At 33.5% G+C, this 24,992-nt stretch overlaps 1 protein-coding gene across 5 annotated transcripts in view; it reads right to left on the bottom strand.

Annotated features, from left to right (window-relative positions):
* Positions 1 to 375: 375 nt before the first annotated feature.
* LOC137928467 (glycogen synthase kinase-3 beta-like) overlaps positions 376 to 24,992 on the bottom strand; it is a 28,387-nt gene continuing 3,770 nt past the window's right edge. Inside the window, exons 1-10 of one of the 5 annotated variants that reach the window (XM_068771421.1) lie at positions 17,138 to 17,376; positions 16,938 to 17,000; positions 13,061 to 13,251; positions 12,364 to 12,447; positions 10,313 to 10,423; positions 9,790 to 10,027; positions 8,838 to 8,935; positions 7,246 to 7,341; positions 4,255 to 4,549; positions 376 to 3,082 (exon numbers count right to left, since the gene is read on the bottom strand). In XM_068771421.1, the coding sequence (XP_068627522.1) occupies positions 3,030 to 3,082; positions 4,255 to 4,549; positions 7,246 to 7,341; positions 8,838 to 8,935; positions 9,790 to 10,027; positions 10,313 to 10,423; positions 12,364 to 12,447; positions 13,061 to 13,251; positions 16,938 to 17,000; positions 17,138 to 17,279 (1,371 nt within the window). In that variant the 5' untranslated portion in view covers positions 17,280 to 17,376 and the 3' untranslated portion in view covers positions 376 to 3,029. Of the gene's footprint in view, positions 3,095 to 4,254; positions 4,550 to 7,245; positions 7,342 to 8,837; positions 8,936 to 9,789; positions 10,028 to 10,312; positions 10,424 to 12,363; positions 12,448 to 13,060; positions 13,252 to 16,937; positions 17,001 to 17,137; positions 17,377 to 24,992 lie in introns of those variants that run through there. The other 4 variants (XM_068771418.1, XM_068771417.1, XM_068771419.1 and 1 more) reach the window with 4 other exon arrangements.

Here is a 24,992-nt window from a genome sequence, read left to right as displayed (position 1 = left end):
GAAGATAATTTCTTATATCAAAGTGCCAGATAATTCAGGTTTCTAACGCTGTTTTCAAACGAAAAGTCATTTGTGATGGGTCGTTTTTAAACCTGCATCTAATTAACAATTACTTAATTTTTTCAAGCTTGCGACAATAGCAGTATCTTCTTTTTCTACTGTGGACTGCCTTCTCTCACTATTACATACTTGGAAAAAAAAGTAACTGGCATACCTTCTTGCAAAAGACAGTAAGCTAAGCCCAGACGAGTGCATCTTGTGGATAGTTCTAACTTAAATGAAAGAATCGTGCGAAGTAAACCGCAAGGCTGTTTTATATTGAATTTTCGTATTAACAAAGTTATATGGCTGTTTATAAGCCCGTAGGATCATATAACTAGTAATACTGCGGCGACCTTTATCAACACAATATGCAAAAATTTCAGTTTTTCCACAAGCAACAAAAACCCAAGATAAAATTCACTGCAATTATATCTTGTTACCTTCTCGATTTTAATAAATGTTATATCCAGCATATTTACCATACATACATGTTAATTAAACCTATTTAAACAGTTAAAACAATAAAAAATCAAATTAACCGGGGCTTTTTCTAAGGCCAAGTGGGGTGTGAAATAAAATACCATGTTTACTATTCATTTAATATTTACTTTTATAATTATGTTATTTTCATTCATAACTAACAACGATATGGGTGTTACTATTTATTCAAATTCAGTAAAGAAATTAAAAACAAAATACATTTTTCACTCATTAAATTTAATTTTACAGTACTAGTAAATAAGAAAACTCTTTTTACTTTAAATAATTTATATAAGTCAACCCCATTTCGAAGTGTATGCATGTATGAATTTGAATGCTTTGCGGATATCCTCATGAAGTAAACGTGCACGCAAATCGTGAGAGTGAGAATTCAGTGGGATAAAGACGTTTTGATAACATAGCTTCAAACATTCAGGTCACTAGTATGTCTTAACTTTTTACACAGTGTCTTTAGAAGCAACGTCGATTACAAAATTCATATAAGATAAGACTTAATAAAATATGCGTATCTAAACTACCTTAGCCCTTACTAAATCCGAAGCAGTCCCGAGGGACCGAAGCAGACAGTAAGGTGACCGCGCATGCCTGCTAACCCGATAAGTTACAGAGTCATACCATAAAGATAATTATAATATATTTACACGAATTATAAAGGTGTCAGCAAATTAATAGCCTTAGGGTCGACAACTAAGCTCCACTATATGTGATTTGAAATCCTGCGCCGAGCGCTTTCAATTTCTTATTATACTAAAAATTTATACGTAGTTATACGTTTAGTAATACAGTGTATATTTACTTGGCCGGCGCCAAATGTACGCTGGACTTCGCGAATGCCAACCTTTCGGCTACACCGACGTAGGAGTAATATTTTAGCGAGTCTTGGGAAAATGCGGCCCATTATTGCAAACCAATCGACAAAATCCCGTTGAACTGCTCGGTGCATGTAATTGTGATTACAACCGCATTGCCTGCTGCTCGGTTCCGAAAGATGCTGTTCACGTAAAACTTATCAAAATCGGTGCGCGAGTCAATACATTGATAATACCACGCATGCTACATCGAAACCACCAATGAAATATTTAATTATATTATTCTATACTTAAAGGCTTTAAAATACTTTGCCTAATTTGTAGTTGTATCCAACTTGCAGTGCGAAATAAAAATGAATGAAAGCTTAAAACTATGACAATGAATTTAATTACTTTAACATTGTTTTACATAAATGACTACTAATAACGTGTTTCCATGACAAATTTTACATAGCAGAAATATCATTTATTGAATATAGAATACAATATTATCGAAAAGCTATACCGTTAACTATAGGACTATAGACAGTGATATTTATTAAATACATTACATTCATCCCGTCCTGAATAAGACATTTAGAAAGATAAATCGTAATAAACGATTTTAATAAGAAATTTTTCAAATAAAGAAATCTAAATTTTATTAATCTAAAAGTTTTCCTTTGAAGTGTTTTTACAAATACATAATATGCTGAGATATTATTAAATATTATAAATAATCTTGAGAGATCAGTTCATGCTACTCATAAATTTACAAGTGTGCTCTTCTCTGTGTGGAACCGAAGTTTAGTTAGCAATGTTCCGTTGTCGAAAGCAAACTACACTCGTAAATCTTTTTCATCAGTTAGTGATACGTTTCAATAATAAATATTCTAAAGCACTACCGAAATATTTCCCTACTGATTACACGGCCCAAGCGAAATTTACGGTCCAAGTATCACGCGGTAAGTTGTCAGGTAATTTGAGTGAACAAGTGTAAGGACAATCCCTCTCCGTCTATGTGATAAAAATGTTTATCGCCGAGTACATCATGGGTTACGATGAAAACGCTTTAAATCAAATATAATAAACAATCGATACAAGGTGATAATAAAACAAAACAATTTATCCAGATAATAATCTGTCGTTTACCCAATAAACATTAAAAACGCAGTAATAAGGTATTTACATAAAACAATTTGAGCTTAAAAAAGTACAAAGAAATCACATGGAGACGGTATCGAGTCTACTGTGGATTTTACCCTTCTTACCGACTACGACAGCTGAAGCTTTATCGACAATTACACTACGGTATCACACGATTACTCGCCGAAAACACCTATTATGCATATAATTTTACCCGATGGCCAACACGAAAAAAATACTATCACTAAATAGCTTACGAATGACCTTCGATCTCAGCTCCAATCTGAATCGGACGTGTTCTCACGGAGTCGACACGCGACCCACGTTGACGGAGTGTTCGACTCGCATACAATCCGTTATCAATCGCGATGTTCTACCAAACTATTGGTAAAGTAGTGGTCGCCCTAAATGCATGTAGACTGAAGGACTAACGTTGTCGGGACCTCTGACGTCGGGGGCACGGGCGTAGGCGTGGGCGATGAGGTCGGGAGGAGCGGGCGCTGGCGTGGGCGTGGGCAACGGGAGCAGACGTGGCGCTGGTGCCGTCGCCATCTACGACGAGCCCGGAGAGCCACCGCTCGGCCCGCACGCTGCGGCATTCTCCGCTGTTCAATGTGCTAAGATTAATAACAAACATTCAAACAAATGCAATATTTATGTATTGGCATTGCAAGCTCTACCTACTTCTGTCATAAACTGTCTACTGTCATATAAAAACTATAAAATAAATCTTAGTTTGTTTTGACGCATACTTTATGCAGATTTTTTTATAGAACCTTGGTAAATTAAAAAAATTGTGACAGGTACATAAATATCACTGCTAGTAGCAAATTCGAATTCAAAATATCTTTATTTAAGTAGTACACATTTCTGAATCGTCATTTATTTCAACATATGCAGTAAGCTACCACCGGCCCAGAATGCTGATCTGCTAAGAAAGGCCGGCTCTGTCAGAGCTTTAAGAAGTTGCACTTTATAAATGAAATTCATCAATGTTTGATGTCTATTTATGAAATAAATTTAAAGACATGCAGTAATTGCACAGAACCGTACGCTTTTTTAAAATAGGCGCAATGACAATTCACGAAATATGATTTGTTTTTACTTTGTCTGAAAAACCTTCTCAATATTTTGTAGCTAAATATTCTGATAAGTGATTCTATAACCATCGAGTTATTACTAAAACAGGAATAGTAAAATCTTGTCTATTAATATTACAAGTTGTTGAAGAGTAAACAGGAATAATCAGCTTGAGAATTACACAGTGTCGTAAATCATTAAACGTAAACTCGGCTTTGTAAGTTTCTGGAAACTATACAGTATCTTTCCGTTTAATATCCTTAGCTAAAAATGAAGTTCTACAACCAATTTGCGTCACCAGTGATGATAAACGGTACAGGAAAGTAATTTCTCTCTTTGGCCCTCATTCACATACTGAGTATCGCTCATCAATTATTATCATCATGTCATCCGATAGACGCCCACTACAAGGCAAAGACCAAAGATCGTCATTATAACTGCTAACTATAAACAAGAGGGGCTACCTCCCCCACTCGAGAACCTTTCGGGCCACAACCGATATGCCCTGCTCAGTCACTTCAGACAAGCACTGACTTTGGTTCTTATGTCGTTCTTTTCGTTTCTAATTTGATTCTCATTCCGCTCTGGGTGACGAGTTGAGTCTACTTATCATCAAGTCATAATCGGCAACACACGCTTTTGAAATACCTTCGTCTTCAGACATTGCGAAATGATGATGATGAAGATCCCAATTTACCTTGCGTATCATGTACATGGTCTTGCGCAGATGAAGAACAAGGCGCTTCGCCGGCGGGCTGCGTCCGAGGCTTGAGGAACTCGTTCAGCGACGGTTGTATCGCCAGCTCGTACTCCGTGAAGTTGAATAGCGGCGGCAAGGCGCGACCATTGGGCAGCCGGGCGCCCGGTTCACGCAGCTCGTCGAAGAAGCTATGCGCGCACGCCTGCAGCGGCGAAAGTCGCGCGCCCGGCGTGTATTCCAGCAGTCGCGACACCAGCGAGATCGCGTCCGGCGGTGTGCATGCACGGAATACCTACGATCAACCAGTATAAATATTTTATATAAATTAAATGTTACACCCATAGACGCGGCGTGGTAAAAGCTTGCATTAAACTCACCGACGACATGGTTAAGTTCGCGGGAAGTCGCTGGCAGCAAAATACCGGCCATTGTGGCAACATTTCAAATATAAAACCTGTGTATGCGCTGAGGGTGCTTTCTTTAATGCAGATAAAACAAAACATAATATGTTTTATCAACTTTGCTCTGTTATTGTGACAGAATATTTACACTTGTTTTTGTGCGGTATTTCAAAATTTCAATTAATGAGAATCAAAATTGTTGAAGTTATCAATAAAAAAAAAATTGTAAGTAGGATCTTATATATGTGAAAACAAGACATACACAAGAATCTTCATAACAACAGTTTTTGCAAATCTAATCACCGACACTACTGCAAAACGGTATACCGTTTTTTATGCTTTTTTTGTTTTTTATGCTTTTTCTCCGATATGGTACCTACATATACATACACCGCACAAAAAAAGGTTTGAGTGGATAAGTAAAACCTGTTATAACATTTTAAACCATCGTACACGTTTAAGTATATTGCCGAAAAATGTATATTGCAAAACGATGACTACCACCAGTATGAAAATAATTAAGAAAATACTAATTACTTAAGTAAACTAGAAAGCGGTGCTCTCATTAACCATTTGAAGCCCTTCAGACAGAAATTAAAAAAGGGTGTTTTTTTTACGATTATCTAATTGGTCAACGGGCGTGGTTGAGCTGAATTACCATGATGAGTCACTATTGTCTTAACAGGAACATTAGGTAAAGTTGTTTCATTTTACCTTAAAACATGGCTATAATTTGTTGATATTTGTAATAATTACAACCATCAGGTATGTCTAAAAATAAAATTTATGGTGCTACAGAAACCGCTGGTAAGTGGTGGATAGGTATTCGCGAGGAGACACTAAAGAGATTCCAGGACGACGGAACGGAGAAGCCCGTACGGGAAGTACTCTCCTTGATTTGCTCGCTTTCCTAAGGCGCAGTATAGTGGTTTCGACAGCACTTTAGATTACTAACAAAGTTTCCATATAAAAAAATGGTATCTTAAATCATATATAAAAAGTAGATACTTTTTAGGCGTATCATTTTTTTTAAATATTATATGGACACTAGCATATGAATATACTACTTCTTTTAATAAAAACATATGCCACTATGTATTTAATTTATCTCATGGTTCTGACACTGGATAATTATTTTAGACACAAATATAATTATTTTTGTGCTCTAATATACAATTAGTGATCATAATTATATAAAAAATATGTACAATTAATTTTATAAAATCTTTGAATCTTAAAGCAAAATACTTTCAGATTTCTGACTGTTCAATTTTGTCTATTAAAAGTTTTAAAAAAAGACACACTTTGGTTTTATAACCAATTTTAATCCAATTTATATGTTGAATAAATAAGTTGAAAAGTCAATAACAATACAGGACATCACTAAGACAAGTAACAAAACCTTGTAAGTAGAACAAATCTAACAAAAGTATGTAAAATAAACATGAATCGTTTACATTTACAATAACATTTTAGTAATTAGATAACATGAAGTGCTCGCTTTTAGCCTAGTTTTAAATTAATGGCGCAAGAAAGTTTTTTGGCTTTATGTTTCCAGATAGTAGCGTAGTGTATTAACATATGACGAATGAGTAGAGAAAACATTGAATAGCTTTTAAGTAGAAAGTTCACTCAAGTCGGAACACACTGAACACCAACAAACAGTCAATATGGCAAACAAAGAAAATAATTTTATCTTCTAGTTGTCATGCTAAAACTATGCCATCAACATTAGGCATAATTCATCTTTATCGACATTTTGTACGCAACCATTCACGCTAGATTCTTTTTAAAGTAGTTTTCCATATGAATTATGTTATTTCCTTCAAATATATTTTATAGTGAAAATGTTGATATTTTTTAATCGATGCAACTAGACATTAAAAATTTCAAGAAAAGTTTTTTTTTAATCTGCAACATTAAAGATGGAAATGTACTAATTGTGTATATTAATTAAGTTCTTTTCTTTCCCCATAGGTGAACCTCTTGGCAAATTTTAAAAGTTAAAAAATTAAAAGGCGTAACATGGTGTGGCGTCACAAAACGTAAATAAACATTTTTTTTTCAATTTGCAACAGAAGCACTAAATCAGTTTGCATTTTAAACAACATTAGCAACTTTGTTATTTCTAAAATTAAATGTTTTCGAAGTTATTTATTGTCGATGATTTTTAGGATTCAAAATCTTTGTTTTTTGTACATAGTGGATAATGAAGGCATTTAGGTTAGTTGTATAGCTGTGCCTTACTCGAATGCGCTGATGGTCAGTGGCCGACTTGGGCATCGTCATTCGCTCCAACATATACTGTAATATATTTAGCGTTATCATCCCAAACACTAGCACAGTACAATTACAGTGTATGCCATATATGTTTTATAGAAAGCATATAAAGTTGCTTGTATTGTCTACACCAAAACACATAAATCTTAGAAAAAAATATCAGTAAAACCAAAGATCCTCTCAAATGTTGATTAATTTTAAAGTTATGTAACCTCTTAGATTAATATAAATAGATAAATACATATAAATACTTTGTGTCAATAATGTACGATATTGATAGTTTTAAATTGATATTGTTATAACTGACCTTAGCCCAGGGATGACTTTTGATCTGTGGAAATTTGAATTCTGTGTAATTGGGATTCATCTCGCGGATTTGCTCGCGTGTCGGCGTACCGAGGACCTGCAACAATATGGAATAATTGTTTAAAAAGTAATTTGATTATAAGTTCGCTCTAATATCTATAATTTAAATTATGACATTACACAAACATTCATTTAACAACACAGACAATTTGACAAAGCCGCCCGTCACTTAGTGGCGGGTTTACCGATGATAGTCAAGTACACCTTACTGTCTAACATTACTCCTGAGGATGCCCCGTGGAGGGGTGAAACACGTGTTGAGTAAATTAAGGGTGGTAGTTGTGTAATTCGCATTGTTTGCCGCATGCGCATTTATCAGCGGGCTGGCGGGCGGTGCACTTCAATGCACGACTACTGCTCCATAGCGGAAGTAACTATATATTAGTCCTTTTCTTACTTAGGATGGACTTCCCCAAAATAATGCTTGAATCTATTAGATAGATGAATTAGACATTTTTAATAACTCTTAATGCCTCTCAAAAAGCGATATTTATACTTATAAGTGGAAACAAAAATCTTTTTTGAAAAAGTTTAACATTGCAAAGTAAATATATACCATCATACTGCACAAAATTATTTGTTGAGTGTAGACCAAAATTTTTCAACCTTTTATGCCATGCCCTACCTTAGCCTTTTTAAAATCTTACGCTCCTCTATGTAACATATATGTGTATATCTTTTATATTGAAACGAAAGGGTTTAACTCGTCTAGAGTATAGACTCTCTCGTGAATAGTCACGAATTAGCCCTTAACAATCAAATTGCCCCCTGTTGGGCGTGGTCCTTACTTTGGGAACACTGGTGTAGACAATTATTGGTAAGTATAAACAATGAGCTACATGCGGTCAGAGTGTTTCCACTTGAATCCCCAGAGAATTCAAGTCTCTCAAGACATTGTGTTACATTGTTAGTCAAATAGAAATATGTTTCTCCAAAAGTCTTCTATTAGGATTTTGGTTAGTAACGTTAGCAACTCTGACATAGCACTTAAAATACTATTGAGGCTCATTCTATCATTTATGTTTATAACATAATATCGCAACTTGGTCCACTTTTTTGACGACCATAGCCAGAGGAAAAAAGTCACTATTTAACTCGCTAACACTTTCCAAACCTTGTTTTCACAATAGCTATCTTAACTACATAAGATGAACAGAAGATTGTTTGAGTTTCATTCGCCAAAAAAAAGGATCCCAGAAAGACCTTTATTACTATATTATTGTAACTTGAATATACACAATGCGATCAAAGTCGCTCAACGTGCCATAGAAAGGGCTGTGCTCGGATTTTTTGAGGTCGAATCAGAAATCAGGAGATCTATCCGTAGACGATTGACGGTGACAGTGGGCAGGCCACGAAGCATAGAAAAATGATAGCCAGGAGCCTTCAAGTTCTGGAGTGGAGAAACCGGTCTTATTGTAAATCTATGTGGGGGGAGAACCCTAGCCTGTGTTACGCGACTGTAATGATGATGATAATGAACTTCTGCATGTAACAAAATATTAATCATTAAATGTTCAGATATATTGGTACCTTGATGATTTCAACCAGCTGGTCAACTCCAGAATCACCCGGAAAAATCGGTTGGCCCAAAAGCAGCTCGGCCACGACGCAGCCAGCGCTCCAAACATCTGTTAAGTAGTTTTATACATTAATCACATAAATTAAGATACTTAGATTTATAGTATTTCATAACAAGACCTAAAATTTTTATTATTACCTTCAGTTTACACTTACATTTTACAGACATAATCGATAAGAACACATATGCATATGAATTTACAATTGGATTTGATTAATCTTATTAAATATTACTTCTCTCGGTGTTAAATATTTTATTTAATTTATAATTATTTTTATTTGCTCTTACAAATATCAAAAAAATTTAATGATCATTGTCATTTGCTACAATAGTTTCCCATAATTGTTAATTATGATAATGCATTTTTTGTCAAATTGCTTTGATAAACTTAAAAATGAATTGTATGTGTTGCTAACCGCAAAACTCGAGACTTACTCCTCCACTAATCTTCATATTTTTAAAGAAACATTCTTTAAACATTTTTACACAGAAAAAATTAAAATACCAGTTCCTAGCCGACAAATACTTGACATAAATCACTACTAAAAGTGGCATGTTAAGATAATCTTTGTTTGATCATGTTATTATAAGTCACTAAAGTAAACCTTTTTATTTAAGAAATCGATATTAATTGTTAAGAAAATAAATCAGTAAATAAAATAATCGATGTGGAATACGTTCCATTTATTTACTTCAGTTATTTGTCATTGTTATGGTCATCGGAAAATGTTTAATGTAAGCCCAATTCATACTGATCCCATTGGAAATATTTTGGGAAAGCCAGTGTTCAGCAATAAAGGTCTAACGGTTGAAATTATTATGATAGTCAATGATAGGCCAATAATGTTTCATAGCATTAAATAATAGGGCAAGTTTTGCATATAATCAAAAGCGTGCACTTACCTATCTTAGTCGTATAATCTGTTGCACCGAAAATCAGTTCCGGGGCACGATAGTATCGGGAACAGATGTAGGAGACGTTTGGTTCGCCGCGAACGAGGTGCTTTGCCGAGCCAAAATCACACAATTTCAACACCCCTGTCTTGGGGTCCAGTAGAAGGTTCTGAGGTTTGATGTCCCGATGGCAGATGCCAAGCGAATGAATGTACGCGAGACTCCGGAACAACTGGTACATGTACAGCTGTTGGACAGAAGAGATTATTTTAAAATATAATTACACTTATTTCTTATATGCAAGCACCAACATCGACATCAACATAAATACACAGATTTAAAACAATTTATTTACTACAAATTATTTAGTGCAAGTATATGACACAAAATATTATAAATACTATATACTAATAGAATTTTGGACAATTTTAAAGAACGATGTATCACAATAATATAACACAGACATATTGTGTATATGTGAGTGAGAGAAGCATATAAGTGTTGTTGTTTTCAGTGTATTCCGTTAGCCTACCTTTATAAAACTTATGGGTATAGTTTGTTCATCTTTGGAGTAGTGACGCGCAACTTTATACACGGTCTCGGGTATATACTCCAGCACCAGATTCAGGTACACTTCGTCCTTCTGTAATTTTAAAAACATTGTCAAATACCACTATTAAAAACTAATTTACAATCACACAAAGAATGAACTGATAAATCGTAGAAGGACAATATTGCTATCTCGTCATCATCGTCCATCTGTAGCCATTCGATGTCAGTATTTAAATATTGATTTATTATTAAAATATTTAATATCAGGTGTTGGTTTGCAAAATACGTAACTTAGTATCTTAGCCAAAGTTATAACTAATTCGCTGAGATAAATTACTTAAAAAGGAGTTAAGAAACTGTCGAAAATATGGTGGGTTAGTATAAAACAACGCTTAAATGTGAATGTTTCCTGATAACATTAAATACATTTGTTATATTATTCTAACACATTTAAGGTCACTTTCAGTAACAACAGTCAGTAATGTAGGAATAGAGATAAATGTTTAATAAACTTTCAATGCCTTCCAAAGATCAAACAAAGGCGATCCGTGAAATTACGCAACAACGAAGCCCGCTAAAGCGTCACGTAAGAAAAACGGTTTATATACGCTGTACTAATTCGAAGTAATCCAGTTAACAGCGTAAATAAAAGATATTTTAACGACAACGTACGTATGAATATAAATTCACATATCACATAAAGCAGCACAGTTGTAAACTTGCGAAATAGGTAATATTTAACAAACTGATTTGGCTAATATCCAAAGGATCTTGGCTTCAACAATCGGTGACGATTTCTATCTCATCTTGAACATGACGAGAGATATTTGGCCAGAGATTACATTAGAAAAAACGTGCTGACCGATAAAATAAATTAATATTGTGACGGTATATAATGTACTGATAATATACAGGACTATTAGTTTTAGATGTAAAAAGTTTTAAAAGGATTTATATAAAGCTCATTTAAACCTATACACAAGATAAAACATAATTAATTTTAATACATAGTAATTACAATTTTAAAAACGTAATTTCTTTCTATATTACTATTACGTTATTTACATAAGAAACCTTAATACAACCTTACGACATTAATTGACAGCAAATGAGATATATTTTCACCACTCCCTTAAAGCTTTTTCACCGATAACCAAACACCATGTATAAGACTACAGATGGATGATTTTGAACACATATATGTTTTCGCAATAAACAAAGCAGTGAACTCAAAGGGGTCAATAGTTTAATTGACGACAACTTAAAATACCATGGAATATTTCACAAATGTTATTTCGAAAAATAAATGAATATTTTGTTTTAAGGTAAAACATTTGACGCTTAAAATACAGTAAAGTGTGCATGTGTGACATGAATGACCATAGCAGTCTCTCACGAAAACAAGGAAGCGAGCAAACGGTCCACATGGGTTTAGAGTTTGAACTAAAATGTTCCAGTGATAGTGGATTCAATTAATTCAAGTGAAAGCCCCTGGCCGGTAATGATCAACCAATAAAATCAACACACCACTGCACAATGCTAGGTCACCGAGAGTTTATATAAAAATCTGCTGTGTTTTGTATATGAAAAGCAATAAATATATGAATCGGTAACCCTTCTCTAGAACATCACAGTGGCCTAGTCTATATGTGCGGTAGCACACTAGCGTAACATCAGATTTCTTTAACGTACTGCGACATCAAGAGACTGCAATGCATTTAGAAGCGGGCTAACCGCCGCGGCCACTGTCACCTTATCCCAAATGAAACAACAAATTTAAAAGCAACATAACCGCTTATAAATCTAATAAAAGTGTCAATAATAATGGCCAGTTTCAGTGACTAAACGTTTTAAGATACAGTCTAACTAGATTATTATAAATTTATAATTTATATTTTACACTACTGTGATTTGCAGACTATGAGTTTCAATATTTAGTAGTCTTCTTTTGCACAGCTATCATCAACAAGCTATTAACTGAAAATTGGCCATTCAATGTATACCAAAGACAAAATAATCATATCAATTTACCTTTTCTCCACTAGAGTAAAAGAAGTATTTAAGTTTAACAATATTACAATGCTCCAGTCGTCGCATAATTTGAAGTTCTCGGTTCTGAAATGACAGTAAAAAACATGATTGAAGAAACAAAAAAAATTTCAAAGATAATTATGAACAAACAAAAAATGAGGAATTGTGGATTTGCATATTTCAAAATAAACCATTAGTTATTCTTATTTATTAATTATCGTTAATTATTTTAGACCTAATTATCATAACAAAAAAAATATTCAATAAATTTGTTAAAGGACTTTGAAAACGAACAGGTAAGTGAAGACAATTTATGTAATATTAATGGATAAGACAAATAACAGAAATGTATCTTTTAGGAAAAAATAAATAAATAAAAAAAATCAAATTTTTTATACACCATCATTATTAGTTATTACTATATACACGTAATATGTGATGTATTCTATATACTTTATACTGTAAATAAATGGAATCATAGATCGATCACAAATAACACACACACACACACACTCCACACACATTCAACACACACACTCTATTTACTTTGTCTTCTTTACCTTTGTGTACTTTCGTTTTTTTACTTTGAATTGATAATAATATGTACTTAAAAAATGGCGTAGTTTATCCGTCAATATTTATATTTTATTATGTGTGAATCTGTCAACACCGTAATGTATACAGTAATAAAACTTACTTTAAACCTCTTATCCTGGAGCACCTTTTTTATTGCAATAAGCTCGCCGGTGTCGCATAACTTGGCTTGGTAGACGACGCCGAAGCTGCCATTGCCAATCAGCTTCATATCAGAATAACTGACCTCCTGAGGCCGGTCAGGGCCCTGCCCCGGCGTCGCCACCACGGTCGTCACCTTCGAGCCGTCCTTGCCTGGAAAACAACTGAAAACTCAGACCAACGTTCGTTTATTAAACACAGCACGTATCTTCAACATACAGTCCCCAGCGCACTTAACGTGGCCCGCACTGCCTTTTGTGGATGTAATTTTAAACAAATCCATTCTTAGTCATTTTTACTATGCTAAAAAATATTCTGGGCAAGGCAAACCTATAAGAGACATAGTTCGATAATATGCATTTTTATGAACATAATACTTTTTTTCTACTGGAATGAGATAGGCCAATAACTTGTAGCGTTACAAGGCTGCAGGAACAAATAGTAAACATTAACAAATTTAATTATGTAAATATCTTAATTTTATTTAATATTTACGAAACCATTGATTTCTAGAAAGGCATAACATACTTTAATGTATATATATAGATATGTTCCTTACTAAAATTATTTAAACAAGTCTGTTACATTACGCAATGGTATAAGTGCCTAAAAATTGGAATAACCTTAACCTTAAGGACTAAATATAGTTTGTTTTGGTTTGGTTTCAATGTTTTTGTCATGTCATTTATCTTTCGAATGTTCACAAATCTAAACAGGTTGACACGTAATATTTAAACAAGTTTCCCGCTTACTTAAAAACTACGAAAATGTAGTCTGTGATGAATATTATCATATATTTATCCTCTCATTACTTATTTTATATTATTTTTAATAAAACAAATTACTGTGGAAGACATGAACAAATTTATATAGATGAACAGGAAACAACAATTACCGAGAAGTGAGAGTATCTAGAGTGCTCCGACTTTCCCGGAAGCGGGGGCAATATGGCGTCTGGAGATTAAACGCACCTCGTCGTGTACTCACGACCGAGTGAGCCACTTCAGAGAACAGTGGAACACAAGGTTGCACAAAGCGAGATTACCCCGTTACGTAAACTAATTTTAGATATCAGTCAACCACGAATATGCGTATCAATTACTCACATAATTTAATATGATTTTATTGATTCATCATTTGTAATGTCTTAAAATAAAATACGGTAAAAGCACATAACACTGTATAAAAAATCAGAATTTTTTGTTCTCTTATTTCTTATTAAAAATCAGTGCAATTATATTTGGGGACAATCATCATCTGCTATCGATACAACGGGAGGCGGTGGTCAATAATAAACAGTAGTTATACTGCTAGAATAACATTAAAATAATATATGTATGTAATATCGTATATTTATAAATAAGTAATGCCGATTTTGACTAATTAAATTTGTTTTATCTGTCGCAATGGCGTTAGTCATTAGTGCTTTATAATTCATCAATTTTTACCGATAAGCAGCCAAATGTTGCAGTATCCTCGTTTAAAGCAACCGTAGTCTATGAAATTCCTAACCTGATAAAATAAGTAAATTCAAGAAATTTTTGAGCACAGTCTACCAAAAGGCTTATTACTCTATTTCAAACTATCTTCACTATAAGGATGTTTGGACGTTTTGGAAGGTTCTTCTTATTCCTGATTGGATGTCGCAAAGAAATGATTATAGACTGAACATAACTCGTACTAGATATATAGAAATATATTTCAAAATACTTTGACATTCCTATTACATCCAAATAATTAATCATAAAAAGGTTCGATTGAAGATATACATTAAACATTTTATTTATATTTATAACAAAGATTTATTCATTTATGTTCAAAAAATATCGAAAATAACAATTAATTTTAAAGTACGCAATAAATTATTCATTGATATGCGTAATAATTAATATTAAAAATTAATGATCTTCTAATTACAAAATCTTGACGTGATATGCTTGTATGAGTAGTGCAAAATATAGAACATGAACATGATAACATTTACAACTGTAAGAAATTTCCGTAAGGGCGTCACTTGGCCAGTGTAATAACGAAATCTATACGTCTCGTAAACAGACATCTAGGGTCTGGCAAATGCATCTTCATCCTCCGCCATATATATAAATATGGTTATAGGTAATGACTAAAAGCATTTCCAAACTTTTACTTTAAACCTAGATATCTATCTTAAAAAATAGAGAATGTTAGGTATCTAATTCATCTAGACTCACACATCTAGATTTTGTACCGACAGAGTTATGCCCAACAAACATTACAATTTTGTTTAATTTTATCGGCTGTTTTAAAATCTCTCTCCCTGTGTCGTATCTCCGAAAAGTCTCTCCTGTATTGTTTTGGCTACTATTTTGTCAAACATGATTCGGATCTGATCGCACCAACAATCGCCGAACATCAACTTTTCCGGTAATCAAAATTTTCACCGCATTTCCTATTTTAAATAATGATTGACGTTTTCTATTACTAATCATATACAATAAAAATAAGATCTAAATTAACCTATGTGATTATTTTTGCATGACATGTCTGTAGACCAAAAGTTTTTGGATGTCAAGTCCGACATATGTTTCGATCAACATATAAAGAAGCGATTTTAAAAGTAAATTATAACTATATTGTCAAGTATATACTAAGTTGTTTGATGAGTATATTAAAGCGGCATTAGGGAATATTATAATAAACGGAATGAAGTGGTTAGATAAACATGCTGATAAACAAGGGTGGAGTGCGCTTGGGTCAACGTCAATAAGTCTACGGGTGCGGTACCGTCCAGTTGACTTACTGGTTTATAAATTGATACACACGCTTATGTATGTACTTGTTCACGCGACGCAATAGATATGACTAAATACATGTAACAACACTTATTATCGCAATAATATGGCTATATGATAACGGCGTATTTAAAATTTCGAAAGTTTAAAAATAATGTAACATAAAACTGGAAACTTAACTTCAACTTCCGAAATAAACAGTTTCTGCGTCTTATGCATACTAAGATATGTTGATAAAGTTACATAACTAAAAATCAAAACGACGAAAGTCTGTTTTAAATTGTTATCGAGACTAATATTGGTGGTAAGTCTAGACCATGCTCTTTAACCACAAAGACAACATAAATATAATATGTAGGTGTTACTAACATCCAAAAAACAATATCATTATAAGAGTATTAAACCTGAAATTAGAGATAGAGAAGTATTAAAATATCTAATCATAACAATGACATGCTAAACATCAAATAATAAAGTACCCTAAATAAAAAAAAACTAACCTTAACAACAATTAGACATGCATTTAATAAATTGTGTTAAAGTATATTCAAAATTACAGATTCCTTATTCCCTATAAATAACATGATTGACTGATCAGTTTTACAGTATGCCTCCTTACCTAACACCTGAGTAATATGTATTAAATGAAGAATGTTAAAATGTGTTTATTTTCTTCTTTTCAACGGCATGTATTTCACGTTGAAGTCTGTAATGTTGGTAATCTAAATATTTACAAATACTTGACAAACTTGTCATTAATGCTTTTATGCGCTAGGCAAACACTAAAGAAATGAAAAAGATTTTCACAATTACAAAACTCTAAGCACAATAACTTTGCCGACAAAGCGCAATATTAAATGAACAAAAGAGCCGATGAATTATTAGAAACAGAGACGCAACAATCTTGCAACTCCATATCATACTTCAATAATATAATATCGATATTGCCTTCCAAGCAGGAGATGAAATATTAAAGCCTTCAGCTGCATTAAGTAGGGGGTGAGTATGCAATAAAATCAAACACTAAAAACTTTGATCTATATTTGTGCACCACATCTAAGCACTTACGATGCGAGGTGGTCGCCTTCTTTTCGGAAGCCAGCTCGGCCTTTTTAGGAGTATCCACGTCGCCTGCGTGTCGCGGAACACAAAAGCAACATTAGAACATCAACTGGTTTATGCGTGAAACAATTAAAATATGGGATGGTCGGACAATCGGCGTGTTCATTGCGCAAATTCAGAGGCAACAGTTACAAAGAGCAACTCACTGATGGTTCGTCGAAATTTCTTACAAAAGGTGGAGAGTCGGTCTCGAGCACGACTCAGTTGGCCATTTTTTTCAGTGTCAAGTAAACGTAGAAGCGAGGGTTCGGAACGGGCGCCGACTTCTCCTACGGGTCGGAGAGTCATTCCGGTGGGACCTTCGGAGACGGTCAGATTGTCCAAGCATACCGGGCCTATGGGACGCGCCAGCTTTGCAGAGGAACGCACGCGATCGCGAGTCGTAGTCAACTACTACTGGCATATAGCGCACTCTCGCCCCGCTCCGTAGAGGCCGCCCCTCATGCGTGTACCGTGAATGCGCTAATTCAAACTTCGCAACCGCGGTGGATGTTATATACAAATCTCATATATCGTATTTTTTATCTATTAATTCCGTCATAAAGAAACTTTAACGTACGGTAACCAAATTACAAGTAAAAATATCTTATTGTACACACGTTATCCACTTCGATCGTTTGAACATTGTTGTACATGGCATATTTGTTATTTAAATTTTAGTTACGAAGCATCTAGAGTACCGAATCACAATGGATATAGATGTTTATCTTGATTTCCCAGCAAATAGCTAGGTAATAGATACGATTGTATACAGAAGCCTTGACGATAAGGATTTACGTCTCGTGGAATCTATCTGTTTGAGACAATAACGTTAGTCAATGAGAAATGTCGATGCATGCATTTGTGGATACGGTTTCATAATAGCAAATAAAGCAAAGCTTCCATTCTTCCCCTGGATTGCGACAATGTCACACGAGTACATCGTCCGATTTGATCGGTATCATGTCGCAGGCGCGCGTGTCTATCCGTTTATACAACCTATGATAATTTAGAGATGTGACGTCACCAATATGTTACCTTTAAATTTTAGATGTGAAACACTGTGTAAACAATTGATGAACAACAAACTGGTGCAGCATGAATAAAATTCTGGACGTAGTTTTCATTTTGTGCCTTAAAGTATAAAAATCGAGTTTAAGAAAGCAAAGAAAGTATCTTTTGTCAAATCTTTAAAAATTATTTTCTCAGTTCTATCATCTATAAAAACGTTTATTGTTTATATAATTTGTCAACACAACGCAACGAAAGGTTGTTTAGCGTAAATATTCTAAGTTTCATCCATGTAATGAGCTAAATTATTAGTATTTGCAAAGTAAGGTAAGTATATCTACCCAACATTTGCACATTCTATCAAGAAGAAAAAACAAAAACAATTTTACATTAACTTCTATTTGTAATGGAAAAAATATAAGATTGGAAGCTCCCACACGATGCCACCGCGACAAGACGTCCCTGCTTGTTTACGCATAAGTTTTTGCAAATGATCTGTTACAGCGACAACGGCACAATGTTTTATTTACATCAGTTTTCTTTAAACCGATGTAAACAAAAAAATAAAATAAAAGTTACGTCTCTTTCACAGTTTATAACTTTAAAGTTTTCTCCTCAAACAAACTTTAATGTTAAACTTTTTTCTTTATGGAAATTACACAATTCCTTACGCGTTCATTAATAAACAATTACATAAAATTATTCCTAGCTGTTTACCTAAACTTCGATGTTTAAAAATATACTGAATTTCTTTCAGACGTTGTCATATTTTGTAATCTAACACGTTCAAGCTTGTGCTACAAAAGGGTCATTCGTGTCTGATAATGTCAATTATATGTGCCAATTTTATGCTTGCGGCCAAGAGTGAGGAGACGAAACTTGTTAGGAACTTCACAAACAAAACCGACGTGAATTCAGTTAGAATCCTGAAATATAATATAGTACATAAAAACGTAAAATCATCCATGTTCTACCAAAAATACATCAGTCAAACCTGAATCCAAATAAAAACCTAAATCATCATCATTTCAGTCGTAAGACGTCCTACTGCTAGACAAATGCCTCTCCCTTAGATTTCCAATAGGACTGATAGGACGGCCTAAATCCAGCGACTTCCGTCGACTTCAATAAGGTCATCTCCAGTCCACATTGTTAATGGACGTCCTACGCTGCGCTTGCCGGTTCGCTGTCTCCATTCTAGAACCTTAGGGCTACAGCAGCCTGTCTGTATCCATCCTATCTGTAACCCGAAATAACAATGGATAAAGATAACACTCACAATTTATTCTCAGGATACGTCATGCTGCTTCTACACCGTTGACCTACTTTTTCAGTAGAGCAGTCTCAAGTGTTTATTCGAACTCGCCTTAGATTGTACTTTTTCTAAATAAGGAGTTAATACATTCTGTTTGTGGATGGAATTTTTAATACACCAAAATTGTAAGTAATTTCTGTTAGCAATGATCGCCATCCGTACAGAGAACGAATGAGATTCACTATCCTATACCGTCTGAGGCTTTCAAAGGTTTCAAAGGTTTCCTAAGCTTTTAGAAAACTGTAATAAAATATCAAATCTTTAGAAAATATGATCACCAATCGTCCCAACACCGTTATTTCACTAAAATATAAATACTGTATATACACACAGAATTGCCATGTTTAAAAAAATAACAGTCATTTATTATTTGATGTTTGGAAAAATTCTTTATCAGTTCATCTATAAATATTTATTGCTTTAAGATATTGATCGAATTGCTACTGTCTTGAGGCGATGTACACCTTATCCAGTTCTTCCTTCCTTATCATTGCACATGCGTGATCGACGGCCTTCACGACACACGTCGCCTGAGATGTTTCTGGAATTTTACTCAAAAACAACAACGCAATATACAATACAGCAACGCAACGTTTATCACTCAAAACTTGCAAAAATTAAAAATTGCATCTCAAATTGAAACGTAACTTCTAGAAATAAAATATCAAAACACCTAAAGGTAACTACCGCTATGAAATCGAAACTTAATCGAAATCATGAATGTATATTTTACGGAAATTAAAAATAAAATTTAAAATTTTTTTTCGATAGCAAAATTCTTCTTCATTTCGAGTAATTATTTGTCTAATATTACATTAATTACATACAAGGTCAATAATGATAATTAGATTAGAATATTAAGCCGTCTCGGTTTGGATTCGCAGTACAACAGAGGTCGTGCTACTAAGCACTTGTAATTCGATACGCTTTCGCTTAAGCTACGTTATTGATTAATGCAATTTCCAATTTCAAATAGCCCTTTGTAAAAATGTACGTGGTTTATTCTCGAGATGAACTTTAACTAAACTTTAACTAAAATTCTGTAATTTCGGTGGTCCATAGTTGGGTTTGTTCCTGAAGCCTTGGAGTACGAAACCCAGAATAAAAATATAACGAAGAAAGCAAAAGAGAAAAATACGTAGGTTTTATTATCAAAATAAAAAAATCATTTTAACCTAGCCAATGGATAGTTTTTTTCCTAAAGCTCTGGAGAACAAAACTACGATAGAAAATAAGGTATATTCGACTATATTTAGACGTTATTGACAATGTTAAAAATTTAGCGTCCCCGGACTGACCCGTATTCCGTTTTAGCAAGTCTATATAAAGTATATAAAGGGTTAAAAAAGAAAGAAGCAAGCATTGCACTTCATGGTCCTGTGTTCATGGCCGGCAGCGCATCCCCGTCGTTTTGTAAAGCGACACCGGACCGACCCGTGGTTTATGCCACAACGCTCTGGCGCGCACGCTCTCGCCTTTGAATCTTACCAAGGCGATATCGCTGCAACACTGCCCGCGCGTAATGAAACCGGTCCATTCGACAAAGGTAGCGGCCACTCTGTCATAAAACGTGTAATGCATTTATGCTTCAATATATTCGCGCCATTATCGTGCCCACAACTAACAAAATGGAAATAATATGTGTAGTATAACTTTTTTACAAAATCTTGGGACGAAATATTTTAGCAGCTAACGCGTTATAGTTTATATGCATCAGTATAATTTTCTCTTGTACTTTCTATTAACGATCTTTTTACTAACTGCTCTTAAATTAATGTCAGATAAAACATTTGGCTTAGGCATAAACTATATCTAGTAAATACTCAATCTAGACAGCATTTAAAACAAGTAATTGAAAAATTTCTGTAACAAAACCTGTAACATTAATTTATTTTTAGCCCAATAACTTCAGGCAGTACAGTCTGTAGGGACCTCTTTATTAGAATACTGAGCTCAATTTCAAATTACGATTGCTACCATAATTATTAACGTGGCGACTTTTAAATGAGCTTTACCAAAACACAATAACATTTAGATTAGCATGTGCATTAACAAATTTACGCAAATGTCGTATTATTTAATATTAATCTGCAGTTTGTTGCATTAAAAAAAACTTATAAAATAAAACCTTCATCATTTGATTTAGAAGAATTAAAAACAAATTGATAATTTACCTTTACGATAGTTACTTCTGAAAAGAATGCATACTTATGATTTTTTTTTTAATTATGACTTGTTATACTAATAATTTATTTATGTCGCTAATACTTAAGACTTATTTGATACAACTTATACCGAAACAATTATACGTTATACAAATTTTAATAATTTTTGTTAAAAAATTAGATTTTTAATTTTTTTTAAATGCTTTACATAGTTATGAATATACAGGGTTTTTGGTTAGAGGTGTAAAATCTTTAAAGGGATTAATATACTCATATTTTTAATCACATTGTTTAAAGTGAAAACTCGGAAATATGTAACACAAATTTATTTTTTCAATTGAAATGCGAGCTGCAAATTAAGTTCAGATAGCACAAGCTGCAGGGACAGATAGTAAACAATAATTTCCATTCATAGTAACGTGATTTCGAAAACGCTTTTGCTTCTTGCGACACATTCAATCCTTTAAAGGTTTTATACCATATATATACATGTTGTAACTTATATATACATATACGTTGAAATTCAAGCGTTTTATGCATTTAATGTTATTACACATATAGTGCACACGTTCCAGAATTTTTGTATTCACGCATTTTCTTGCTCCAATTCAATTTCTGACTGACGTGCATCTGGCATCAAGTCTGTTTCTTACCCGTGAAGTAAAATTTTAAAAGAATAAAACACTGCGCCAAAATAAAAAAAAATCGGCAATAATTTAGAATTCTATATATTTGCGAATTTTTGTTTTAAATATGAAGCTATGGACTCTTCAAATTTCTCCTATTTTGTGCATAAATAATACATGGGTAATGTAGACGAAAATTAAAATTTATATAATAATAATAGTTTTGATTGTCTTGCACTCGATGGGTTTAAAACCATAACCATACATTTAATCAACTTAAAAATTTGGTAAATTATCTCTGGGAAGGTTTTGGAAAAATTGATTTTTTGGATTATGTTTGTGATATCTAAACTGCTTTTATGCAGATTTTTAATTAGCAGCATAATGTAGCAACGCGTGAACGGGTATACTTAGTAGGAAAAAAATAAATATCCGAAACTATATTATATCCATCCAGAAGAGTTCTAAAATGATTAGCTAATTATAAATTAACCGCAAATAGAAACTTAAAGACGTATTATTTATGATTAGATAATACAATGATTACTCTAATATAAATAAAAAAATATCTTTGATAACAAACACTACACAATTTAGTGGTTAGACAAATATTTATAGAGCTTTTAAGATAAGCTCGTGAGATCGATAGTTATGAACTTATATAAGCCGAACTGAGTTTATACTACAGAATGATGCAGGATGCGTTTACATTTGTAACAAAATGTAGATAAATACAAACTGTCGAGAAAAAAATACGTTAGATGTTGCTTAATCGGGTCTAAAAAAACATACAGATGATTGGTTTAAACTCTTACAGCTTTAAAGAGGTGAATGTTTATATAAGAACTCATTTGCTTGTCGATTAATACATATAGTACACCTTGTCAATGATTTTAGAAATAACTAGTAGCGTAATGATAGTATAGAAAGAAAAAGCGTTTTCTAAATTATATTACTATGTATTAAAATTATATTGTATCGACTATATGTACAGAGTCTGCAAGCTTTGTATTGACATAAGTTATTTTTTATATTTAGGCTTTTAGTATTCCAATAGAAAAACTCTTACACCTACAGCCAATCACTCTGTATGTATAAAATTTAATAGTATTATTTATGATAGCAGGACATTGTCGACTGGATCCTTTCTGTTTACCTCACGTCTAGGCGTCTTTTTTCAAAAGTTTTTGCATGATATCAAACGTGTAAAAGTCCACCAATAATTATTTCTTGAAGTAATGGCTGAAAATGCTATTAATAATGTTAGTTTAGTATTTGATAGTAAATCTGACAATAAGTAATTTTGAAATTGCAATTAAAAATTAAACTGTTACATGCTTACCTCCTACACTTTATTGTGTACAAACATCTTTACACTTGCATTCACTTCACAATTGTATGCTAATAAAAGAGCACTTGCAAAAACCCTTTATAAACTCTATTTGGCGAATATATTATTATATTACTCATATACTAGCAGAACTGAAAATCACATGTCCACGATTCATGTTAGACATACATATATAGTTTTATAAAAAGCTTTGATATTCACTCTTGAAGATATACCACTCAAATTATATTTTATTGTTAAAAATTACAATAAAAGAAAAACAAAATTTCACCTCGCTCCACATCCACGAACAAAAGCGACTTAAAATATTTAGCAAAGGCGTCACGAGACATACAGAAACGCTAACTTTAGAACAATAATTTTTTTATATCTTACAATTGTAAGTGAAACTGATATTTTATGGATAATTACAAAAGTAATGAGACGTATCGTATGGATTTTTATAATGTAATAGCCTAACAGCGCAATTTGGCTTTTTTTTTAGCAAAGATGGATTTAAGGCTTTTTGGCTTAATCTATTTACAATGTAACAAAGCTTAGAAGCTTTCTTGGGAGCCACTGGTCGGGCCATAACTTTACACATTCCACCTGATTGGGATAACTATAAGAGATAGTGCTACTGCAAACTGCTGTAGGCGTAGCCACCGTGTAGGCCAAAGGTATCCATATAGTCACTAGGCATTGGGCCATCCAATAGTGGATCTTGTCTCGAGTTGTGACTAGACTAGACTAGGTACTAATATAGTGTTACAGAAACCGCTGCACCGCGCCTAAGCTATGCCCTCGGTAAGGGAGGAGTATCAGCCGCTCTATTCCATCAGTCCGCCATCAACGCTCGTGACGGCGATGCTCACGTTCTCTTCTTCGGTACACTTCTCGCTATGCTTAAGACACGGTACAGCGGTGTCGGTAACACTATAGACGCGAATAAGTATTTACAAGTAACGCCGAGATCTGCTTTTGCTTTATCGTATTTTTAGTTAACAGCGTAAAAAGGCCTGGCTCTGGATTGGTTTTATCTCATTTTATCACATTACCCTTAATAAACATATAGTCCGCCTATAAAACTACGTCACAGTTTATCGAATTTATATTATAGCTTGTTTAAATATATCATATTTATGACGATTATTTTTTAATATCACTATTAGATAAGCATTTCACTAGCCTTATACTTAACACATAATGCTCTTTATTCCCATGATGAAAAGTAGGACCTGTCATTCGGCTATCATTATGAACACTCTGATAACGTCTAGCATTAACAACTTAACGATAAATTTAAATATTTTTCCCTCGTAAGTTTTACCTCAGTCTATATAAAATAAAATAATATAAAAGGATACCCATTCAACCGCATAACATACACGAAGACAAAAGATCGATAACATATTTGTTGTTTCATCTTATAAGATATTGATAGCACGTGATATTATGTACTATTCAATTTTCATATTGTACTGTATTTGCGACATCTCATTAATTTTTATAACAAAACAATATTTTTCTGCCATTATTCCATCCATTTAATTTTATTTTCGAATTTTAAGACGC

Source organism: Battus philenor, unplaced genomic scaffold (genome assembly GCF_028537555.1).
Source record: "Battus philenor isolate CCGP_79_NKW_IND1 unplaced genomic scaffold, ilBatPhil1.0.hap1 SCAF_11, whole genome shotgun sequence".
Taxonomy (NCBI): domain Eukaryota; kingdom Metazoa; phylum Arthropoda; class Insecta; order Lepidoptera; family Papilionidae; genus Battus; species Battus philenor.
Note: the sequence above shows the minus strand (reverse complement) of the source record. Positions and strands in the feature narration are given on the sequence as shown.